At 44.0% G+C, this 15,767-nt stretch overlaps 1 protein-coding gene across 1 annotated transcript; it reads left to right on the top strand.

The window, feature by feature from the left end:
- Window positions 1-4,748: 4,748 nt before the first annotated feature.
- On the top strand, window positions 4,749-15,244 carry ING3 (inhibitor of growth family member 3). The gene is made up of 12 exons (XM_061566995.1): window positions 4,749-4,969; window positions 5,330-5,401; window positions 6,904-7,004; window positions 7,423-7,488; window positions 7,948-8,044; window positions 8,428-8,499; window positions 8,793-8,912; window positions 9,730-9,902; window positions 10,374-10,573; window positions 11,828-12,026; window positions 12,268-12,306; window positions 13,110-15,244. Exons 1-12 carry the CDS (start codon window positions 4,942-4,944, stop codon window positions 13,224-13,226), a joined length of 1,284 nt encoding a protein of 427 aa, XP_061422979.1. The 5' UTR covers window positions 4,749-4,941; the 3' UTR covers window positions 13,227-15,244.
- Window positions 15,245-15,767: the final 523 nt, after the last annotated feature.

Here is a 15,767-nt window from a genome sequence, read left to right as displayed (position 1 = left end):
TTTTTTTATATGTTTTGGACGTTTGCATTGTTGTCAATGGCAAAATTGGCCTGATTGCGTCTGGCCAAGAAAGGCTATATGCAATGTTCACATACATGCACACATAATACAGCGTACAGAATTAAAAACAGTTTCTGAAACCAAACTAAAACTCACAGGGTTTTCGTGACAGTTTAGATGTGTTGTTTCAAATGCAACAAGTTATTATAACCATGAAGCTCCTCAAGTCAGTACTAAAACACAATGTTGACAAAACCATCCCCCACGAATGGCCTTGATTATGATAATTAAAACCTAAATTTGGCAATGGTCTGTGCACAACTTGGCCACAGCCAATTAGTAATTAAAATGGTTTTCATATTTCTCGTTAGTTGAAATGTCGTTAAATTCATCTGATCTCGACATGGCATTCACTGCAGGGGAAGTGAGGATTTCAAGGTAGGGATGGCTAGGTAATGACAAAGTTACGATATGGCTTTGTCTCAGCTGAAACATGTTAAGGAAGGGGCAGTTGGAATATTGTGAGGATTGGAATGTGATCTTCACACAGATAGTCTGGTTGCATGACGAACAGGTTAAGTCGCATTCTTATTCTTGGTTCTTTCGGTAAAGTCACGTAGAAGGGAATATTACAATAATAAAAATAAAACAATAAAATTCTCACGACGTTTCGATTGCAACACAAGAAATCATCAGGTGTGAAACCCACAGCAATAACATGTTTTACCACCACCAAGAAGAACGCAAGAACTCCATGGTGATTAGGAAGTTTATAAAACAAGACCAGTTGACTAAAACGTCAAGATTTGTTTGGTTTCTCGGTGGCAGTAAGATTAATCCTGCTATGCTTAATTAAGTCATAATCATCACCCATGGTCAATCTACTGCTGGATGAACGTCTCCCCATGGTGATCCTACAATGTAATAATTCACCTAGCACCTGCACACGAGCTGATTTCATCGCTCCATCTCATCGGTGAAAGTCCCCTTCAGACATGTTCCGTTCCTTGGCTGCCATTCCATCACTGTTCTTGTATGCCCTGCCCAAGGCCACTTACTTTCCTAAAATCAAATTTATTCAAATTTTATCTTGAGTATAGATTTGATTAATCAGCAACCTCGTAGCTTTTTTCATTCATGAGGACACAGAAATAACTTCAGCTCATATTCAAACCAGTGTGCATTTTTTTCTTAAGTGAGGGTCTCCGCATGGTCCTGGTTTTCCCAACAAGAGGCGTTGAGTACCCTCGTAAGCCAACAGCAACCAGGATGCTCACTTCTGAACTTTTACTTTGCCCTCCCATTGGGCCTCGGGCTCTTGTAACGTACTCACAGCACCTGCTTAAGCACTGTTCAACAGCAGCAAAGCTACTGTGCACACGATTATTTATTTTATTTTATTCACAAGCGTAAACAATCAATAAAATCCTTAAATTGAACCAGACGAAATCTCAATGATATTTGAGTTAGTGACAAGAGAGACTTGGAGTGAAGTGAGGTGTGGGAGACTTCGCTGAACTTTTAGACAAGTGGAATAATGCGTCCAGGATTTTCTTTAAAGAAGACAAACTTTCAACACTTCAATCGATATCGAGAAGTGTAAAGGGGCCGTCCATAAATGACGTCACGCACCTGGGGGGGGGGGGTGTCAAACATTTGTGACAATGTGTGACGAGAGGGGGCGGGTTTGAGAAATGTGACATCACATCAAAATGCGCAGCTTTAAATAAATATAGACAACACGTTCTACTTACTTGAATAGACTTTTTAATACATTTTTCTCCTACAACATCAGAGTGCAGCGCCACATTAAATACGCACTACAATGACAATAGTTTAAAGCGATTTGAAACATGTTTAATTTTTGGGGGGGGGGGCAGAGCTTTGTGACGTCATATTTGAGAGGGGGTCTGACTTTTTGTGACGCCGTGTGACGAGGGAGGGGGGGGTAAAAAATTGTCCAAAATCGCGTGACGTCATTTATGGACGGCCCCAAAGGACAAATGGAAAACGCACATTCAATAAACATTGTGCCCGTTGATCAATTATTGTACAATATATAACGAGTCATATTAAATGTAATGCATCAAAGTCAATTTTTGGACTTACATCATGCTCCAACGTCTATGCTTCCTGCCTTCACCAAAGTGCATTGTCCAGCACAGTAAAGAATGACCATATAACTCCCATGTCCTGCATGGCAGGGGGAGGCCCTCATCCAGAAATGGAATTACAAAAAGAGCTGTAGATGTGCACGTGGTGAGCAGCAATCTTTCTATTAGACGACTCTGACTTCTCGTATGCAGAGCTATCAGATTGGATATCACATCTATTTGCTGTAAAATAATCGAGTTTTTTTACCCAGGATGGCATTTGGTACAATCACTATTTACTGAACTTGCCAATTCAAATCCATTGATGAGATTAGTTCAAATGTCTTCATGGTCTTAAAGTAAAGTATAATCTTTCAAAGAAATGTCAATACATCACTCTTTCTCTCTGCTCTGAAGAATTGGAAATGCCCAGAATAGTGGACTATTTCATATGTTTGGTACAAGGCAGTGTTAATGAAGTGTTGTCCATTGATGCTTCAGCACCACTGCCAAGTGATCCTTATGGCGGTACCCCGGGGTACCAAATAATACAAACTGGCCGTGGCAATTAAATATTTTATTTCTAGGACACTATTTTTTCCAGGGGTATTACTTAACTCCAGGACTGGGGTACCAATCAATCCGAAATAAGTGCCACTCCTGCGATGTCGAAACGCAGCGAGGACGATTGCGCCGAAACCTTGAATGCTCGTCCGCACCGTAGTGGTGCATCGTGTACAGCTCGTCGAGATGAGTCGATTGCCGCATCGCCGACCATCAACAGACTAAAAATGACTGCATCAGGGACATTGTGCAAGAGCCGGGGTACTTTGGTACCCCAGGGTACCGCCATAAGGTTCAAGTCACTAAATTGGTTTGCCTCGACTTGGGAAGACACTTGTGAGGGCTGCACTTTAAAGTGGTTTATACCAGGGGAGGGATACATTATTGGTACACGAGCTATTTACTTACGCAGATTTAAATGGAATCGCGAATGCGTGAAATAAGTGAGGTGCTGCCACCACGAGTTTGAGGCTTATGGCTGGGTGAGCCTTGTAGACTGGGTGAGACTTGTGAGGCTTATGGCTGGGTGAGCCTTGTAGACTGGGTGAGACTTGTGAGGCTTATGGCTGGGTGAGCCTTGTAGACTGGGTGAGACTTGTGAGGCTTATGGCTGGGTGAGCCTTGTAGACTGGGTGAGACTTGTAAGGCTTATGGCTGGATGAGCCTTGTAGACTGGGTGAGACTTGTGAGGCTTATGGCTGGGTGAGCCTTGTAGACTGGGTGAGACTTGTGAGGCTTATGGCTGAGTGAGCCTTGTAGACTGGGTGAGACTTGTGAGGCTTATGGCTGGGTGAGCCTTGTAGACTGGGTGAGACTTGTGAGCTCTGTGGCTGGGTGAGCCTTGTAGACTGGGTGAGACTTGTGAGGCTTATGGCTGGGTGAGCCTTGTAGACTGGGTGAGACTTGTGAGGCTTATGGCTGGGTGAGCCTTGTAGACTGGGTGAGACTTGTGAGGCTTATGGCTGGGTGAGCCTTGTAGACTGGGTGAGACTTGTGAGCTCTGTGGCTGGCTGCTTAACAACTCAAGTAAGTGGTTTATTTATGGTGCTGTGATATGGCCAGCAGATAGTGGTGGTTTTCAGTGTGATTCTCTGGTAGATGCATGGGTTTCCTCTGCATACTCTCGTTTATTTTCACGTGCCACTTTAATCGTATTGACCAACATTCCAAAGCAGTGAATCCTCCGATTAGCAGTTGGCTACGTACTATGGAAAATAAGTTGAGCATACGTACATACACACTAAAACCTTTAAAATATTTGCAGTTAACTAAATATGAATGAAATGTACAGCCATTGATTCACTGCTGGGTTGAAGATCTCTACAAGCTGTCACACATGGGCGTTGTTTGACCATACTTCACCATGCTGGTCAGTGCGGGTTGGTAATGGGTTTGTACAACATTGCGTAAAAAATAACCACACCAAACTGGTAAATGAAGTCCACAACAACCAGGTAATTGTTTCTAAATGTGGAATAGACCCCAATTCTGAGAGATGTCTCTCAAAGGTGGCAGCAGAGGAGTGACCTGCCACTTGCATGGCCCTTTATTATGCAGTGCAACATTTTAATTGATTTATTTGCACCAAACTGAGCTCCCACTGAGGCAACAATAAATTATTCTGATTGCAATCGATCTGAACCTGGGCTCTGAACATTGGGTCAATGTGTGTGCACTTTTACGACACTTCTATGAGACTTTACGACATCCAATCAGTTTTTTTGTATCTTTTACCGCTAATTATTTTGTTCTTTCTGTAACGTAGATAGGTTCTTTGAAACTATTAACCTATCTACGTGACTTTACCGAAAGACCCAAAGAATATTAATTAATGCAGTCACGAAAGCTTTAAGTCAACGTTTACGGCAACTTCACGCTTCACGGCACTTCGCACTCACACTTCACGGCATTTTACGACACCATCGACTCTTCACGACACTTAACGTCGAAGCCTTACGGCAGCGCCGAGGAGGGGGGGGGTGTGTCGCGCGCACGACGGTTTCTCTTTTTTACGACTCTTGATGACGTCGCACAGCGCTTCACGACACTTGTGCAAATATTTACGACGCTGCCGTAAAGACGGTCGGAGGGGGTTTTCACTTCCGGGCAAAAGTCGCCGCAAGGAAGGAGGCAGAGCGGAGGCCGCGAGCTCCCGCCCGAGTCGCCTCCTCGCCACCCTCCTCGCCACCCTCCTCATCACCCTCCTCACCATCCTCCTCACCCTCTCCACCTTCCCCACCCCTCCTTCGAAGTTCTCCGCTCATCGTGCCGACTCGGCGCCAAGATGCTGTACCTGGAGGACTACCTCGAGAGTGAGTATCCACCACCAACACCACCACCCGTGGCGTGATGTTGTCTGCCTCGCCCGGTATGCAGGAGGTCCGTGGGTTCGATCCCGACCCCCTGATGATGCCTGCTGCTGTGTAGTTGGAGTTTGCATGTCCTCTCATCCCGTGGTCGCGTGGATTTGTCTTCACATTTAGAAACGGCACACGCGTTTAGAGTATTTGGCCGTCTATATTCACACTATGAGCCGCTTCGTCGAGCCATCGTTTGTGATGAACCAGATCGCGTTTGAAATGAGCTCCGTGGGTCCTTACCTGTTAAACATGAAAACAAGAGTTGAGTGTAAAGTGGGGGCTGAACGCGCGTGTGCGGCATCTGCTTTGCAGTGATCGAACAGCTGCCCATGGACCTGAGAGACAGATTCACGGAGATGCGGGAGATGGATCTACAGGTGCAGAGTGAGTATCGATTGTGTGACCGTTTGCGTTGCAATCACAATTTTGGTGATACATTTGCATTACTATGAAAACCACACGCTTTCGTCACAGAGATACGCACGGACCTATAGGTGCAGAGTTAGTGCAGGCTGTACATTTTATAGTATACAAATATACTTTATGTTCGCATTAAAATCGTACAAGTATATAACCATAGAAATAGACTTTGCAGATTATTATACACGTATATTGCAATAAAATGCACCTAATATTAGAGAATATTACAGGTGAGCAATGTGGACAGTACGGACTTTATAAATGATAAAAGCAATACACATACGTCTCTCTGGTCGTGTGCGAGTGTAATGCTGGCTGATAGAATTGTGTTATTCGAACAGTACACTGAAACGAGACAGATTCACTGAGATGCGGGAAATAGACTTACAGATGATACAGATACATTGTCTCCTCACCTTGCATTAATTGCACTTGTACTAGAGATCATTACAGTGCATTCAAACAGGAGACGAGTGAGATGGAACTGTGCATGCAGAGGAACCCTTAACATTAATTGTCCTCACAAGCCTGTATTAGAGATGGCTAAAATAGACCTGCATGTGAAGAGTTATGCATCTGCACGAGTATCAATTAGGATAACATGCATTCAAGATAAAGGTGCATTTAAATGAGATGGGCACAGGAGATAAATGAGCTTAACTTGCTGGTGCAGAGCGATTGTCTAACCTCGGCATTTGAGATGGATTTGTTCAGTGTGTCACCACTCGCGGTCATTACACTTCCACGTGTTGGAGCAAAATAGCAACTTTAATGATGGATTCGTAGTTGCTTCATGAGTCCTGCTTTCCCTCAATAATCACTTCTTTCATACTGGAGTAGACGGACCTTTAGGATTTGTGCAGTGCGAAGATTGTTGTGCAAGTGGTGTGAATCAATCCCTTAGCATTAGTTACACATTCATTGACGAGACTACGGGGACCAGATTAGAGAAATGGCAGTGTTTGTATACTGCCATCTCTGTGATCACAGCTCAGCAGCACTACCTTGTGATTATTTAAATATACAGCAATTAAGCAAACTACACTTGTCTAGAGAGTATTTTCCTTGCATAGGTGACTGTCTAAACTCTGCAGAGGCTTCTTAAAATTAACTGGAGGTGATGTGCTTTTTTTTCTCTTCTTGGTTCTTTCGGTAAAGTCACGTAGAATGCAAATAATAAAATAATAAAAATTCAACATAATAAAATAATTCTCACGACGTTTCGGCCACAACGCAAGCAGCCGTCCTCAGGTGGAGAACAGGTCTGTCGAGAAGACAGTCTGAATGACACACCCCAGGCTTGGAGCGTCTATTTAAGCTGGGATGGAGGGGGGAAGAGCTATGCTTTGTGCCTGAAGCTGTTGTTCCCACCACCGTTGGGATAATTGAAAGCAAAAACATTAGCATTTTGAAAAAAGGAACAGCTGAAATGCATCTTAATTATTTTTATTATTACTCTCGAGCAGATGCCATGGATGAGTTGGAGCAGCGGGTGAAAGAATTTTTTGCGAATGCCAAGAAGAACAAACCCGAGTGGCGCGAGGAGCAGATGGAGGCCATCAAAAAGGTGCGCGCAAGGAGAAGAGTCGTCGTGGGCAGAGACTGGGGTGACATCGCTGCGCTTACACACGCCTCACAGTGGCGATGCTCGGTCACAATACCTGTAGTTCGTCGCTTGCGAGATTGAGTTGCGGGATCATACAGATCGTGTGAAACTCCAAACCTGCAGGAGTACGAGGTTGCCAATAGATGGCAGTACAGAAAGTATATTTTTTACCCGATGTGTACTATTTGTTAAGTATTATCCCCATATATGCCTCATGTATTTTCCCAACCGCTTGTCTAAAGTTCCTAAAGCTGCATCCACATCACAATGTTTTGGTGCTTTGTCAATGTTGAAATTAATGTCATTTGCAATTGCTTAAGTACGTGCTCAGGTTTGTGTGAGTGAAACCCCTTTGAAGCATCATTGTTTCTCCTTTCAGGATTATTACAAAGCTCTGGAAGATGCAGATGAGAAGGTGCAGTTATCCAATCAAATCTACGACTTGGTAAGTCCGCTTCAGATGTCATGCCCTGAGGTTCCCTTTATGGAAGGGCAGTAACCTAAGGATGATGGGCTGTACCCAGCCCGTGAATGTTTCATACAACCTGCAGCACAGTTTGAAAAAAAAAAAACCGCTAACAATATTTATTCATCACTGCAAGCGACATAGCTGCACTAATTGGGTACTGGAGGCGAATATTTTCTACTGAGCAATACTGTATTTCTGATTTTTCAGTGACGGAGATGTATGTTTACGTGTGGTGTGCCAAAGATGTTTGAAAGTTGAATTGACCCTCAGCGAGGAAAATGTTTCCTACCCCTGCTTTAAGGCAACAGTGAGTCATGCTGAACTTCTTTCGCGCCGTACGTAGCCAACCGTGCTAATCGTAGGTGCTAATCTGTTGTTTTCCATGGCCTTGCGCTGCTAAACGAGACCGCGCGTGGTGTTGTTGCCGTGCTCCAGGTGGACCGGCACCTGCGGAAGCTCGACCAGGAGCTCGCCAAGTTCAAGATGGAGCTGGAGGCCGACAATGCTGGCATCACCGAGATCCTGGAGCGACGTACGTTGCTCCACACTCCCGTGCCCTCGTCCTGACAAATAATACATTAACAATATATATTTATACTGGACATCTGTAAAAAAAGAGCTTCATAGCTCATTGGATTCCTCCTCCAGTCAAAATAAAGATTCTGATAAGTGATTTCTCTTTGATAATTGTTTTTTTTTTACCCTTTTATCTGGCAACAAAACTGACACCTTTTTTACAAGGAGTCATGTTTGCATAGACCACAATACCTGCAGTCGTAATGCAAAAAAGGGTTATAGGATAAAGGGTAAAATAAAACTATTATCATACTTTTTTCTTCTGGCAAATGAGGTTCCAATGGTGTAAATGATTTCTCTTTGTGATGTGTTCTGATTGATGTCTCTGCGCCTCCACAGGGTCCCTTGAACTGGACACCCCTGCACAGACTCTCAATAACCACCACGTTCACAGCCACACGCGCACTGAGAGTAAGTGTCGGCCTCCATGAACACGCGCTCATGACTATTGTGCTTCTGCTACCGTAAGACTCCAACCCCTCCCGTGTTTGATAGTATGTCACGGACTTGTTGATTAAACTCGATTCTTGTGCTGTCAATGCACGCGGGAAATAGCTCATGTAAAAATGGCTTATTTGTAACGAAGGAAATCCGATGCAAATGTTACCTGTAGGTAAATTATCAAATGAAACAGAACAAACAAGACACTATACACATGACGTGTTACATAAGCCATGCTTATGTGTGCTTTTACCAACTTGCAGAGCGCAAAAACACCGCTAGCCCGTCACCCTACCTCATTGCCGAACACCAGGACAAGAAGTTTAAGTCAGAGGCTCTGCTGTCAACCCTCACAGCTGACAGCAGCAAGGAGAATACTTCAGGTACGTGCGGAACATTGTGAGTATCTGGATTCAGGTCCCCTCTGTGGTTTATTTTAAATAAATATACATGGTTATCCATGTATAGATACATCACTAAAATAATGAGACATTATTGAGAAGACTACATTTTCTTTCAAAGCCTCTACATGTCATATTCTTGGTTCTTTCGGTAAAGTCACGTAGAAGGGAAATAATAAATAATAAAACATATAAAATCAAATAAAACTCTACATGTCTGCCACCAATCTCAATATACTTATGAAATAATTTAACACTCTCCATTAAGACGTTGAGCTATTGCTTTTACAATATCCAGTCGCCTATTGAATGGAACATGGTCATTTTAAATCAGTGGGGTATCTGGGAATGGATCACCATATCTTGTGTGGTTGTTTTATATCGATAACTGACAACACTCAACTATTCACACTAGTTCCCTGTTGGGTGGCCAACGATTGTTGATTTCATATAATCCAGTACTACTGATTGGTACTGGGATTAAATTCCGAACCAATCGTCATTGAGCAAGTCTTTATGCCATCGGTTATCTTTAATAAGTGGGTTTTAATTGGAGAGAGATTGAACCCATTGGAGGTTGTTTTGGGGTAGTGGGACAGTGGAGAAGGAGTGATTTTGCTGCAATGTTTATGCATGGTGGTCACCCATCTAAGCACTACCCAGGATCAACCCTGATGCAATCGTGGGCATTCTGGGTGATTTACTCATAGGCATGCCTAGTTAAGTGGGACTCGGTCTGTTGAAATCAAAACCCCCAACGTGTATGTTAAATATAGAACGTGGGTTTTTTTCCACGCAGGCTACCGCAACAGCACCAGTGGCACTGCCGCTGCAACAGGCGGTAACGCCGCAGCCTACCAGCTGACCACGTCACAGCCGCTGCCCTCCTACAGCCTGACAGCCATCCCAGGCGGCATGGGGGCCGGGGCCATCACGCTAGCTGCTGCCCATGCCGTGCAGGCCACAGCTCAGGTACAAAAATGCCCCCCCCCCCTCCCCCATCCCCTTTCCCACAGTCACTGATGTCACTCTCACACAGGCCAACAGCTGTTCTTCATTGTCACTGTAAAAAGACTTGTTGTGAGCCATGTTTGGATATTGCCAAAATTGCAAAAGGCAATGAGGATTCAGTCGGTACTGCTGTTTCATGACTGGGCTACCTTGCATCCCAGCGGGTTTAGGAGGTTGAATGCAAATGTGTTTGATCTATGATTCATCACCTCCAAAATGCGAGACTCGGATGATAACAATGATTGTGGTGGTGCTAATGACGTTAACTATAATGTTGGTGATAATGATAATACAGTATTGCGGATGCTCGTGATGCTAAGGATGGTAGTGATGATAACAATGGAGATAATTACGATGGTTAGGATGATTGTTATAATGATGGTGGTGACGGCGATGGTTACGCTTGTGTTCCTGCGCTTGCGTCGCGCTCAGATGAAAGAGGGCCGCCGCACGTCGAGCCTCAAAGCGACATACGAAGCACTGAAGAACAGCGACTTCTCGTTGGTGGAGCGAGACTTTCCGCTGCCGCGCGAGGGGCCCGGCCTGGTGCCCGCGCTCGCACAGGCGTCCGCCGCTGCCTCCTCCGCCTCCGCTTCTTCAACGTCTGACTCGCGCAGCGGCCGCAAGAGCAAGTGCGTCGTGCGGTGGTCGGCAAAGCGGACCGCGATTGTGTCTCCTGTTCATATTCTTAGGTTTTTTTCGGTAAAGTCACGTAGGTAAAAGTAAAATAAAAAATAAAATAAAATTGATGGTACCAGGAGGCTTGCAGAGCACCTTAGTCTCCTGGCTACCATCAATTTTTATTTGATTTTTATTTACTTTTACCTACGTGACTTTAGCGAAAAAACCTAAGAATATGAATCCTTGCAGTCACGAAAGCTTCAAATCTAGAATGTGTCTTCTGTGTTTTGCGAACTGACAGACCGGAGCCGTTTCAATAGGCCTGTCTTAACTGACACCTGCAAAGTGCTTGCCACAAGTGAACCACAATACCTCGCTGATCTTGTCACGAAGCATACGCCGTCGCACGAACTCCGGTCGCCCTCACAGCAGCAGCCTTTGGCGAGCCATCGAACAAAGATGGTCACTGCATCACGCGCTTTCAGATGCGCTTCTGTGGCCGTCTGAAATTCTCTTCCTTCCGATATTAAGAAACTATGCACTTTAAAATCTATATTGAAAACCCATTTCTTTAGAACTGCTTTTTGTGTTTAGTTTGTTGTCCTTCCCCCGCACCTTCGATTAGCACGGTTGGCTACGTACGGTGCGAAAGAAGTTCAAAATACATAATATGATGCTCTGCTGAATTAAGGTCTTTCATTGTCTCATACCTAATGGAATTAATCCAATCCATTCCTGCTGAGGTTAGTGATTCCAAATCTAGGTCAGTGGCCACCGCAACTCATTCGATCTTCTAAGTCGATTAATTATGTAACACTTTGTGGTAATAATTTTCATCATGGGAACTCCTTTGCCAGTACCAAAATATGAGAATAGGTTTTCCACTTTTTTCTGGCAACAAAACAGGTGTTAAGATGTTAAAACACCAAGCTGAAAACTTTTATAAGGAATCATGTCTGCATTAACCACAATACTTGTGGTCAGAATGCAAACAAAAAACATACTCTGATAATATATGCATTGTCTTTTAAACTGATTGGTCCACACCAGAGACAGCTTTCTTTCGAGCCTAGTCTCAAACGGTGTTAGACCAGAGGATGCCAAAATGCCGAAAGGGAAGCAGTGCAGCAAAAATCCATTGTTATGCACGGTCACCGAAGGAGACAATTACCACCCGACACGATTCTCCTTTCACGCTGGCCTTTGTGGTGTCGCACGTGGAAGTTGATGGTGGCGGAGCTTCACGCCTTTGTTGCTGTGCGCAGGGGCAATAAGGCCGCAGCCGCGGCAGCTGCGGCGGCGGCGGCGGCTGCTGCTGCGGCGGCGGCAGCAGCAGCACAGCAGCCGTCAGCGCTGGCGCAAGAGCTGGCGCAGCCCGACATGGTCATTGCGGACGCAGAACTCAGCGACCAGGTGGATTGGACGTATGACCCCAACGAGCCGCGGTACTGCATCTGCAACCAGGTGTGCCCTCTCACTCAACCCACCACACACAGTCCCACGACACAGACAAAGATCCCCCGTATAGCCTTAATTGACTGTTGGGGCAAGTGCTGTTAGCGAGCACCTTTGAAGGCCGGTGCGGCGCAACGAGGGGGTTGGTGACCAGCACCACGCCCGGCTGCCTTTGTCTCCCTAATATCGATGTCAACTCTTGTTATCAGTAGGATTGTCCTTTTGTAATGTCTTGTGTTTATGTTTCTAGGTTTCTTATGGAGAAATGGTTGGCTGTGACAATCAAGACGTAAGTACCTCAAGCAACATTTTTTCTTTATATAGTGTTAGTGCAAAACATATACTTTAATGCGTGCTGTACGATTTATAAAGAATGATATGTCTAGTAGTGTCGACATTGATTTAGACTTTTTGATTTAAAGCTTTCGTGACTGCAGGGATTCATCTTCTTGGTTCTTTCGGTAAAGTCACGTAGAAGGGAAGTAATAAAATAATAAAAATAAAACATAATAAAATAAAATAATTCTCACGACGTTTCGGCCACAACGCAAGCAGCCGTCCTCACCTGAGAGAAAGAACCAAGAAGATGATTTTGACTTTGTCGTATGTTGCTCATTAAACAGTGGAACCTGTTTCTTGCCGACCCGCCGATACTGGACATCTGTGAAAAAGAGCTTCATAGCTCATCAAATTCTTCCAGTCTAAATTAAGATTCTGATTCTATATGAACGATTTACACCCAAAAAAGTGTTTTGATCAGTTAGGAACCGTAAAAATTATCACTGTCAAACCGTACATTTTTGGGAAGTGGTGAAGCCTCAATTTCTCCTTTTTAATCCTCTAAAATGTTGAGCAACGATCCTTCTCTGAGAATCAAGATTGCCATTCATACTTTCTGACAAAGGAACGAATGCATGTCTCTTTTAAAGTCAGTCGGTGTCACCTATTTTTTAAGTGCATCGTACCTATTGTAAGATAAATTATTGGGATAGCATGAATGGTATTCATAAGCTGCTCTTGTCCTGATGTTACCTGTATGTCCCACTACCTTGCATTGCCTGACCCCAACTGTGTTCTCTGTTCTCTCTGCAGTGCCCCATCGAGTGGTTCCACTACGGCTGTGTGGGGCTGAAGGAAGCCCCCAAGGGAAAGTGGTATTGCCCCCAATGCACTGTGGCCATGAAGAGACGGGGCAGCAGGCACAAGTAACTCTGTTACTCTGCTTCATCAACGCACTCCCGTACGACTCTGCCAAACCTTCCTTTCGATGGACAGCGTTGTCATGGTCGTTATTGTTATCATCGTGATCCGTCATCAATCACAACGTCAACAGCAGCGGCTGCTGCCATTCGTCAGGCTACTGCCGGATGAAGTCTTCCCCCCACGTTGGTGCCATTGCCTCTGGTCCTGTGCGACAGAGGTTTTTTTCAACGCCTCGCTCTCTGGGACTGCGCGCTCCTCCCGCACTCCTCATAGCCCCCCACGCCATTATGCGTTTCTGTCACCGTCGGTTTGTCACGCTCGCTCACGACGCACTTAATATCAAGGGCTGCAGGTGGCGCGCAACCGTGAGCGTGCACGCACGGAGCCTTCCATTTTGGCAGCGGTGGGGAGGATTAGTGATAGTACAAGCACCCTTGCCATACACGTATGTAAAACAAACTATTGTGTGTAAGATATTAAATGTATACTGCTGTGTACCTATACTCTTAACATGTCCACTCAGCTGAATTTACTTCATTTAACGTCTGCAACGTAAAAATTTTGGAACAAGTAATACGGCAAATAATAACTGATTGGCTGCAGGATGAGAATTATTTTGCCTTTCAGTGGCCATATGATGGGCATATCCAGTGTCATACAGATTGTACTTTGATCAAATGGTCAGCCGAAGTGTGAATTAATGTCGCTAGATACTTAATGTTGTTATAGACATACATATTAAAAAGCTTAAACATAGCAGTAAACTGAGCCCTCTGGACAAAAACCCAACCGGCACCTTGTCCCTCTTGCATTTGTGTTTATATTTGAATGTAAAATATTATCTTGCGTTGTATATACTTGTATCCTGCAATTGGTAAGATTTCATTGTGCGAGGTTTACTTTTTGCATGATACACCTTTGTGTTTTTGCGTTCCACCCACATAGGGCATTATTTTATTGACTGAAAGTAATGTGTTTTTTGTCTTACCAGAAGCAGAGGGCTAATATAAGGTCTTTCATCAAGGGACACGGCTGTAATTGGCATAGAGAGATTTAGAACAAGGTATGTGGGTGTCATTACATATACTGATAAAGCAACTTTAAGTTGTATATGGTCATTGGAATTAATGGTGGGTGAACACATTTATGGTTGTAGGTATATCTAGTTCTGATTCAGCCGTCCATCTGTGATATAATCAATGTCTCCTTCCATAAGTCCTACTTGTATTTGTCAGATTTCATTAGCTCCAGACTAAACGGTGGAACAAACTTGTACAGAGATTTTTACCTTTGACACACAGATACATATTGGTAAGTAATATGGACTTAAGCTGCAAGCAGATTGTGAACAATTGGAGATGTCTGGAACCTCTGAGGATGTTGCCGTCTTCTATAAAATCTTAGGTTCTCAGGAGAAGCTTACAAACTTGTACAGGAGACTGTGACGACTACCCTTGAGAATGCTGAATACATGGTGTTGCCTGCATTAGATTGAGGAATGCTTCCGCCTCTGTCCACCCAGCAGTATGAACAACACCACAGTTCATTGGCAGGTCTAAGGTGTTACTCTTCCAAGACGTTTGGTCAGCGTGGAAAAGAATTTAGCCACTCGAGGACGGGCTCTCTCTAGAGCTCCTTCTTGGCTGGAGCTTCTTCCGCCCAGCAGTGGCGTGAGCAGGCAATTTCAGCGCTGCACCTTTGCCGCCTTTTAGACAGACTGATTATACCAGCTTTAGTAAAGTTTTTGAAAACAAAATTGACAACTCTATAACAAAATATTGCTCTCAGAAATATGACATTAATTTTAAAAGACTTTCTATAAATCCCTTAGTAGAGGTTGTGTGATTATTTTGGTTTATAAACCAGCTGTTATAAAGTGGTAGCAATATTTATAGCTTCAATTGCAAAAACTGGTCCGTTTGTCGCTCATGGTGCATGCATTTAAAGTTATGGGAAACTTGAGTGTAATATACTTTTACGTTTGTGGTTGATGAGAATTGTATTAAAAGTGTTTTTATACATGACCATTGTATTGTACTATATATATTTTGCTCTTTTTACAATATTCTTCACGCTAATGTAAATTGTTTAATTTTTGGCATGGTAACATTGTGAAAACTGTCTAGTATTATTTCTAATTGTTTGATAAATTGGGTAACAGTTTTGTTTTCTTGGTGTAGTGCAATCGCCTATGCTTGGTTGAATAAAACGACGTTTTACCCAACTGGTATGCTTCCATCAATTACGTTTACCATATTAACTGAAAGAAAATCATTCGCTGGAGTATCATGGCTTTTTTCTTCAGTACAGTCTTACTGCTTTGAGCTTTTTGCTATTGCCTGTTTATTGCACTCTTGCATGTGGGAATAGCGAAGCGCCACGCATGTGCTCCTGTTCAGGCATACATTGGGCTAACCCTAGGTTTTCTCGGTAAGAAATTAATGCAAAAGATCCGGCGACAGCCGACACTTACTGGTGCATTTAGCGTTGCTCCAACGTGGCTCCAGGTCAGGTAGTTAGGGGGATCTGCCTCGGGGTTTCCAGGAG

Source organism: Lethenteron reissneri, chromosome 38 (assembly GCF_015708825.2).
Source record: "Lethenteron reissneri isolate LAM-NWPU_2019-01 chromosome 38, ASM1570882v1, whole genome shotgun sequence".
Classification (NCBI taxonomy): Eukaryota; Metazoa; Chordata; class Hyperoartia; order Petromyzontiformes; family Petromyzontidae; genus Lethenteron; species Lethenteron reissneri.
This window is presented reverse-complemented; position numbering and strand designations above follow the sequence as displayed.